This window comes from Podarcis melisellensis, assembly GCF_964234715.1.
Source record: "Podarcis melisellensis genome assembly, chromosome: 7".
Classification (NCBI taxonomy): Eukaryota; Metazoa; Chordata; class Lepidosauria; order Squamata; family Lacertidae; genus Podarcis; species Podarcis melisellensis.
The window spans coordinates 59,315,584-59,325,196 of record NC_138539.1 but is presented as its reverse complement, the minus strand read 5'-3'; the positions used below and the strand labels follow the sequence as shown (position 1 = coordinate 59,325,196).

The window sequence follows — 9,613 nt, the reverse complement described above, 5'->3', positions numbered from 1 at the left end:
GCAGGGGATTCCTTTGTGTTAAAAGGGTTTAAAGAACCTTTTGATGAGAGATCATAGCAGTCTAGGTTCACTTTTTGTCTTACACTGCTTTAATATTAACTGAACACCAATGGGGGTGGATAGCTTTCATCAGAAGTATTTATTTTCACAGTGCAGCTTGTATGTGAAAGTTGAAATTCAGGGCCAAGAAAAACTTGATTTTGTAATCCATATTGGTTCTTTTGCATTTTTATTTTAGCAGTTGAGATTCCAGCAGCTATTGTTTACAAGCATATATGCAACTATTAACCTAGAGATTTGTTAAAATAAAAACAATTATGAAAAAGCTGTCCTGCAGAGTTGTAACCCTGCAGGAGACATTCCAATCCTTTAAGGATTTAAGGAACAGAATTGCATTTCAGCATTAAATTTAGCTTAAATGTGGAAAGCTACACTGTTTAGAGGAGAAAAGCAGGATAAAAATAAATGTCCTTAATACTTTATAGTATTTACAGAAGTTGGCTTATATGAAGCCTCTTTTCAATATATATGTAAGAAATCATATTGAACAGCTCTTACTTAAGAAACTCCTATTTATTTTCCACAACTTGTCAAAATGTAGTCTGTTTCAGCAGCTTATCTTTGAAGAAACCCAGTGCTTTGTGAACTTCTTAGCCTTTTGCTTTTCCATTTCACCTGGTAGGAAAGAAAAAGATTTTATTAAGTAACAGCTGCTGCCAGGTCCCTTCCAAATTGTCTATGAAAGAAGCGCCAATCTGCCCCTTCACCTCTGGGTTGAGAAAGCCACAGCAACTAAGTACATTAAGGCAGACAGTTTTTGGCTTAAGTCTCACATCAACTTATCCACAGCACTAGGCGTGATACCATTCTCTCAACACAATATCTAGAAAATCATCCTCTACCTTAGGAGGCCTGTTGGATCTTGCTAATAATACCAACAAACAAGGTGCTTTGAGCTCCATGCTCAGGACTATATCAACACTTATTTTACAGTGGTGCCCCGCAAGACGAATGCCTCGCAAGACGAAAAACCTGCAAGACGAAAGGGTTTTTCGGTTTTTGCGACGCTTCGCTAGACGATTTTCCCTATGGGCTTGCTTCGCAAGACGAAAGCCCATAGGGAAATCTCCGGGGACCTCTTTTAAATGCTGGCGGTGGGGAGCAAAGCCTTCCCCCCCCCCTCCGGACTTCAGAAGAGGTCCAGGAAGGCCGGCGGGGGTGAAAGGCTTTGCTCCCCACCGCCAGTATTTTAAAATCGGTCCAGGATAGCAGGGAAGCGCTTCCCGCTATCCCGGACGGCTTTTGAAGGCAGGCGGGGGGGAGCAAAGACTTTTGCCCCCCGCCAGCCTTCAGAAGAGGTCCAGGACCTCCTCCGAAGGCGGGCGGGGGGCAAAAGTCTTTGTCCCCCCCTGCCTGCCTAACCGGGGGCTTTTAAATTGCCCCGGGACTGTCCGGGACTGACAGCGGAAAACGCAGCGCTGCCTTCCCACTTTCCCGGGAAGGCAGGCAGGGGGGACAAAGACTTTCGCCCCCCTCCGGCCTTCAGAAGAGGTCGGGGGACAGACTGTCCCCGGACCTGGTCTGAAGGCGGTTTCCATAGGAACGCATTAATTGATTTTTAATGCATTCCTATGGGAAACCGTGCTTCGCAAGACGAAAAACTCGCAAGACGAAAAGGCTTGCGGAACGAATTAATTTCGTCTTGCGAGGCACCACTGTACTTATATTAACATGGCCAGCCAATCTCCCACAAACAAGAAAGCAAACTTCTTTAGGAACATAGAAAGCTGACTTGTCTACCAAGATGAACCACTGCTGTCTAGCTCAGTATTGTTTACACTGACCAACAGCTCTTCTGGGGTTTCAGGCAGGGGAACCTTTCCCCCGCTTATCTTGAAATACTGGGAACTGCAAATCATGTGTGCTACCACTGAGCTAATTACACTTCAGTATAAAAAATACTGTAAACACACAAGTTTATTTCTGGCCGGGTTTTCTGCTTTTTTATTAAAAAAAACATGTCCTTTAAAGATGGGTCAATGTCAACCCTGACACTTACAAGCACTGTCCCAGGAAGAAAACCTCCTTTACATCGCTCCTACATAACAAACAGCTCCATGGGGATTGTATCCATACCACATCTTCATTACTCACATAAGATGCACATTCAAAAAATAAAAAGCACTCACCCCAAGACTTATTCACAAACTGGAATGCAGCTTTTTTAACATCACTTCTCTTGTTTTGAACAGAAAAATACTGGTTTGCTGAAAAGACAAAAAGTCAATTAGCATAAGCTACATGTATAACTCTACAAATGTGCTAAGCAAAGGCCACTGTACCTGTTGTTCGGTGGCAACCTCTTCCATAGAGGTGTTTTTGTAGGAAGTCTTTGGCCACTTGCTGCTGCTTGTTGGTTAAATCCTGATCTTTTAGCTGCACAGCCATATAGCTTTCTTGGAGCCTAATGATAAAATGATACTTAGTTCTCTGTAATGTAACTTCTCTTACTAGAGCAGACCTACATAAAGAAAGTTTTAGTCAAAGGATTTCCAACTTCCCTTTTTTCCTAGTAATCTAATGTATGTGATCAAGTTCTCATACATAAAGCTAATTTAAGTGACAAGTCAAAAATACCTAACAGGTATTGAGGTTATTACCTAGTGGGCAGTCCTACTTTGCGTACTATTGACAGTCTTCACAGGATACTGTTGCAAGTACAGAAGCTGCCTCTAAGCTTGGCTCTGTATTAACATGGAGATGTCTTTTGTGAAAACATACACTGTCACACGTGGCAGCATATTTTAAAGCTTGCATGGTTTTAGAAATGGGGGGGGGGAATAATATTACAACTGAAACCTTAATTTATCAAAATAAAATTAAATAACTCCTCTGCTTCACAAATAATAATTCAGGCTTGTTCAAAATGAATGATGCTAATTCATCAACAGTATAAAAACCTATCAGGGTTATAAACTTTCCTAAGTAAATAAATAAAAGATGCCTTATATCAGTACTATCTATTGTGACTGGCTGTGGGTCTCCAAGATCAGATTTTTTAAAAGGCAATTGTAGTAATAAAACTCAGGATCGTCCTCAAGCCAAGCACAGCCGTTTCCTGAGTCTTACTGAACGAATGGACAGAAGTAGCCAAATGTTGTACATGGAGAATCCTGCAATACAACTGACATGCAACAGTATCTGTGTACAGTACTTTAAGCGGCTGGATCTGAGATTTTGTGACCAAATAAATGGTTATTTGGAGCAATAAGAACATCATATGCGCTTGCAGAACAGAATAAATGGGCTTTTCTTACAACACTATGACATGTAAGAATTGCTCAGCCATACCTAGTTGCCAAGTTTTCTTCACTGTCTTCCTCTGTATCTTTTTGGCCATTCTCACTTTCAGAATCATCTTCAACATTCTGACCTATAAAAATAATGGAAACTTTCATTGAAACGTTACACGTCCATGGATACAGGACTATATAGTGGTACCTCAGGTTACATACACTTCAGGTTACATACGCTTCAGGTTACAGACTCCGCTAACGAAGAAATAGTGCTTCAGGTTAATAACTTTGCTTCAGGATGAGAGCAGAAATCATGTTTCGGCAGTGCGGCGGCAGCAGGAGGCCCCATTAGCTAAAGTGGTGCTTCAGGTTAAGAACAGTTTCAGGTTAAGTACGGACCTCCATAACGAATTAAGTACTTAACCTGAGGTACCACTGTAATACTTTTCAACTAGTTGCAAACCCATTCCAGTAGTTTTTTAGCCTCTTTAGCAACTAAACAATTCACAAATGTATGTGGTAAGAGAAAGAATGACCACTGTTATCAGACAAACAGGTGCAGGTAATTGGGGACCCAGCACACTTATGATGAATATGTGAATTAAAGAACAAAGTTTACAGCACGAATGCATTTTGTGAGAAGTGAAAGTATCTCAAACTATAAGATTAATGAACAACACAAAAATAGTTATCATGGTCATTATTATAATAGTCATAATATTGTATGGGCATTGTCTAGGTACAGTGTTTTTCAACCTTTTTTTGGGCAAAGGCACACTTGTTTCATGAAAAAAATCACGAGGCACACCACCATTAGAAAATGTTAAAAAATTTAACTCTGTGCCTATATTGACTATATATAAAGTAATAATTACTTTACAGACCGCAGTAATCTCCTGGGTATATAAGAGACTACCCTAGTCCTGAGCTGTATGATGAGACATAATATCAAAATTTTCCAAAAAACTTTCATTTTCTACCTCTTCTGGTCTAGAGGTGGACAAGAAATTAGAAAGAACTTTCCCCTCTGTTCCAAGCCAAAGCCTCACCTCATGAGACTAACCCTTATCAATGAGCAACTATCCACATGGGCCCTGACCCACCTGTATATAAGCAGCTATAGACTGCATTCACATAGCATCAATCACCTGCTTTGAAGGTCTTTGATAGGATACTGACTCTACACTCCCCCCCCACCTTCCCCAACTCTGCTATCTCTGCAAGAACAGGCACTTGTGTTTACTAACACTCCACAAAAATAAAAATATATCTAAAAATGCCTTGCATTAACCCAAATTTATGACTAGAGCCTAAAATGATGCTCTGCAAGGTTTTAGCTCTCTGGTTACAAAAAAAGGGGGCTAGGTGCCCCAATTTTATCTTATTAATTGCGTGCCTTTAGTGTTTTTTAATAGCATGAAGAACAGTTGCTCTTGTGTTGAGATAATACAAGATGCCCAACACTTAAAATGCCTTGCAGTGGGTCAGACCATTGGTGCGTATTGTCCACACTGTCTGGAAGTGCTTCTCCAGGGTATCAGGCAGGGTTTTTCATCCCCACGAGGAGATGCTGCGTTTTAAACCTGGGACTCTCTGCATGCTGAGCACATTGCTCTACCCCAGGGGTCGGCAAAGTTTTTGTGGCTTGGGCCAGTTTACGGTCCCGCAAACGCCTGTGGGCCGCAGTGTGCATGTGCATAGCCAGCACATAACCAGGCACTTCATAATCAGCAGGTATAAAAATGGTTATATTTTTAAAATACTGTAATATTTAAGTTATTATTTAAATAAACAGAGATGCATAACCCGGAAAACTTTGGAGTTAATAATGAGGTTCCCATTATTTTCCTTGAGCACTGAAGATACATTACATATGGGAGTACTGTATCTTCAGTTCTGAAAGTTAACATAATTTGCAACCCTCAGAGTCCGGGAGATGCAGCACATAGAAAAACAAATTCCATGGAAACCAATAAGAATTATTATTGTGCCGTGCATGGGATCAAATGTCATATGATAAATGATATTTATCAAGTGATATTTACAAAACAAATCAACTGTTCTCCACACGAGGAAGGTTCATGGAATGTATCATATTAATACATGCATAGGTAAATAGGCACAACCGAATCTTGCAGATTTGACATCAACAGTAATCGGGAGTTATTATAGAGGCGCTCGACCCCCCGAGCTGCCTCTCGCTAAGGGCCGGGCGCTCCTGCCATCGGAGGGCGAACACTCACTGGCAGAGAACCGAAAGGAAACAATCGGGGCCAACAAAGGAAGCTCGCCTCTGAGGGGAATGTCAAGAGCAGGCCTTTTCCCGGCCGCAGACTGCCCGGCCCTGGGCCAGGCACACTTACCAAGGAGCCGGCCCAGAAGGGGCAGGAGTTCTTCACTTGTGGGGAGCTGCTGAGGGAAAGCGCCCCGAAGCGGAGCGCCACCAGGCAGCAGCCCAGGATCAGCTGCAGCAGCCCCAGAGACAGCAGAGGGCGCGCCGGCAGCAGCCCCGGCCGAGACAGCGGTGGTGGCCTCCCCGCCCAGCAGCAGGCCCCACTGGGGGAGAGCATGGCCAAGCGCGGCCCAGGCCACCCAGAGCGGGACCATGGCGGCGGGGTGGGCAGCGGCGGGGCGGAGGGTCTGGGCGCCTCGGGCGCCGCCAAGAGCCTGGCCAGCGGGCAGCACGAGCCCGGCAGCACCACTGGCAGAGACATGGGTGCCTCGCCCGCCCGTCGCGCTGGAGGCAACAAGTGCGTGGTCCGGCGCCCGCCTAGTGGATGAAAATTTGACTTTTTTAAAAAAAAACACTAGTGTGCCGCGGAACAGTGGTTGAAAAACACTGGTCTAGTAGATCCTAATATTTATGGCATGATACAAAGTACATAATAAACGCAATGTAATCTTGGACAGAATCGTACACATACCTTGCTCTTGCATGGCAGATGGCTGATTTTTGCTAAGGAGAAATTAACATTGGAAGATATTTAGTAAGGAACCTTTTGATCAATTATTCACAAATACAAAAATGGCACATTCATATGGAACCTATTAAAATACGCACAGCAATTACTGTTAATAGCTGTGCTTACCTATCATGAATATAATAGCAAAACTAAGATAGGAAGGCTTCTGCAAGCGCCCAGTAACTCAGCTTTCCAATTCCCTTACTATTTAAGACACATTTTTAAAGGTAGGGCATACACCAGCCGCATATTATGACACTTGATTCATGCACTGCTCTCCCCATTCTGGCCATTGGTGTTGGTTGGAAATTATAAATCCATCAGTGTAGGTGGGGGTTAGTCATTTATGGGTATTGCAGCCAAAGGAAGCATACAACCCAATCTCACGGAAATGCTTATTGGTGCTCCAGAACATACTTTGCTTACCTAGTCTGTGTTGATGATGCCAACTCCTCCAACACATTTTCAGGAAGCAGCTTTCTTTTCTAAAAGAAACCAACATTAGCAAATTATTAAGCAACAGCTGTTATTAAGCTAGCCCTCTGACAATGCTAGCAGTAATGGTATACCACACCTAGCTGACAGTTGAGTGGAAAGTTTGGTATCTAACCATGCATTAATTTGGGAAAGGGATAAATAGGCTTTGCCCTGATATCTCATTTGGTCATTATGATTTTGTGACTAAATGACCAATGAGCTGGGCTATGTACAAGATCTTTAGTTAGGTTCAGTATATCCCAAATTAAACTTCCAGACAAGTCTTGCCATGGGAAAAGGGAACAGGACACTTTGTAACTTTTCAGAGACATCTGATTGGCTGCTGTTTAAGGACACTGAACTAGATCGAGCTTTTGTCTGACCCAGAATGGTAGAGCTTAAGTCGTTAAGCTTGCATATTTATATCCTGCCTCCACTATGTTCGTGGGTCCTTATAAAACCATACAAACAAGAACCACGTAGGTTGGAAAAGTGTTACTACTTTGAGCAAAACAGTCTATGCTGTACCCAAGATGTGCACTGTGGTAAGTTGCAACAAGCAAAGGGTGGGGCTAGGATTAAAAATACATTAAAAAGTATAGTGAAATAGTTTACCTCAATAGACTGCAGTCATTAAGATAAAAAGTGGTGCAAAACTGAGTATGTGTGATATTTCACTTACATTTAAAAACATTTGGGAACTCTAGAAAATTAGTTTGTAGATAACATTTGTATATTACACATGTAAATCCCTCACACAGGTATCTGCAAAATAACACATTGGGACTGAATTTTGATGTTATTCATGGTGATTCTCAGTCTTATGGTGTGCAACTGCAGGGGCAGTATGGTAAAACTGCTAAACATTTTCAGAGCGTAGAAGTTTGCTGGGCATGAAAAATAAAACAACTTCAACATTACCTTTTGTTCCTTAAATAGTTCTTCTTTCTGTCGTCTCTTTTCTTTTAAGGTAGCCTTTTCTCTAAGTAAATAAATAATAAGATGTTGTTTATGAAGAGAAGACATGGGCACAAGAAAAATCAATGTGTATTTACAGTCAATTGTGAGTGCTTGTTCCAAGTGCTATCAACAACGTTAAGAGAAACTAGCTAAGAAGTGCAGTCAGGGGAAAAGAAGGATGTATTCTCACAATGGCCACAATTGTCTATGTTTAGAAGAGAGGAGGGAACACACTTAACTATTACGTGAACACAGTAAATTGTCCTTATAATATGAATGACTGAAAATTTACTTTCAGTAGACAGCATTATATTGTCAAATCTACCAAGAAAAATTTCTAATACATTCCCTTAGTTTTGGACTAAGATGTTGTATTATTATTATTATTATTATTATATCATTTGAAGATCTCACGGTAGTTCACAAGATAAAAAAATGCACGGTAAAAGCACAAAATAGTTGAAACAAGACAAGACCCCTCCCCACAAACACATTTAAAAGGCCGTAGAAAATTCATCAGCCAGAGGCCTGGTGGAAGAGGATTAGGGGGCTGCAGCAGAAAAGCTCTCATGGTCCAGGTCAGTTACTGTGGGGAGAGGTGGTCCTTGAGGAACTGCAGAACTGAACCGTTTAGGATAGAATGAAGAAAATTCAAGCGTTTCTCCAGGTGGAATCACACTACCAAATCCTGGCTCTTGTTTGTCTGAAGAACTGATACTCTCTTCTCTCTAGCATGCAGCAAACTCTTCTCCCAGCAAACTCCACCTACTATTTTCCTACCGAAGTAAGGGATACTTTCTCACAGCTGAGGCCTATCATGGACAAATTCGACCTTTTACGCAAAGGCCATTTACAACACTAGAAAGGGACGAAGACACGGGGATAAGAAGAAAAAGAACGCAGCAGCTCCTTGAAGCCCAAGATGCAGCTACGTCAGCTTCTCTCTTTGGTTCTGGCGCCTCAGTCCTGCCGAATGGCTCAATTTTCCCACAGAAAGGCTCTTGGCGCTGCCTCTCCCCCCCCCCGCCCCATAGGAGGAGGAGGAGGGAGGGAGGGCAGGCGCCGGTCAACTACGACCCCCGCCCTTCCCCGCCACGACGAGGCTGACCCCCGAAGCGCAAGGCGTCGTTCTAGGCGCGGGGTGGAGAGAGTCCCACGCCGAGCTTTACCTGCGCACGCGCTCCCCCGCCAACCGGCGCGCCTCCTCGGCCGCGGCGCGCGCGCTCTCGAAGGTCACCTCCTCGGGAGCCTCGTCACTCCCCTCGTCCTCTTCTGAGGAAGCGGCGGCGGCGGCGGCAGCAGCCTCCGCAGCGACTCTTTTCCTAGCCATCGAGCGAGTGCTCCGCGCCACCATCTTTCTCCACTCCTCGAACTTCCGGCTGACCCTGCGTCCCTTTGACCCGGAAGCAGCCTGGCGGAGCGGGGACTTGCTAGAGCGGACTCGGCGCGCGAAAATAAGCTTCCGGGCAGGCGGCGTTGGCCGAGCGGCGAGGTTCCGAGGGCGTTGGAGTTGCCAGTCGAAGCTAAAATAAGGCGATTAACAGGGATGTTGTTCTTCCCTCGCTCGCCCTCAAGGGATGGCAACACAGTAATATATCTGTTGCTCTTTCCAGCTTGGTTCTTATTTCTTGTGGAAACGTGATTTTTTGACAGTTGCAACGTTGCTGCAGTCAGTTACTGGATCGGGGCGGGTTTTGTTGCAGCTTAAGGAAAGTTTGCACTGAGCTTTTTATAAGTAAAGCAAACTAACCTCGACTCTTTAATTTGCAACGTTAAGGCTGAGTTTGCACAGCGAAGCGATCATAATCCCCTCTCAGCACAAGCTCCCCCCCCCCGAAGTACAGGTGTATTTAACAGTTTGCATCGGGATTGTTACAGCAAATGCCCCACCCCAACACACATGCCCACACAACAGGA

The 9,613-nt window shown here is 43.8% G+C and overlaps 1 protein-coding gene across 2 annotated transcripts; it reads right to left on the bottom strand.

Moving 5' to 3' along the window:
- Positions 1-561: 561 nt before the first annotated feature.
- NOL7 (nucleolar protein 7) lies at positions 562-9,096 on the bottom strand. Of its 2 annotated transcripts, none has more exons than XM_081919284.1 (8): positions 8,866-9,096; positions 7,658-7,718; positions 6,686-6,744; positions 6,221-6,252; positions 3,352-3,433; positions 2,343-2,464; positions 2,190-2,267; positions 562-675 (listed from the first exon to the last, which is right to left on the bottom strand). In XM_081919284.1, exons 1-8 carry the CDS (start codon positions 9,048-9,050, stop codon positions 608-610), a joined length of 687 nt encoding a protein of 228 aa, XP_081775410.1. In that variant the 5' UTR covers positions 9,051-9,096; the 3' UTR covers positions 562-607. The 2 variants fall into 2 exon arrangements, with proteins under 2 accessions (XP_081775410.1, XP_081775411.1); XM_081919285.1 differs by lacking the exon at positions 8,866-9,096 and adding an exon at positions 8,492-8,530 and having other exon boundaries at positions 7,658-7,819.
- Positions 9,097-9,613: the final 517 nt, after the last annotated feature.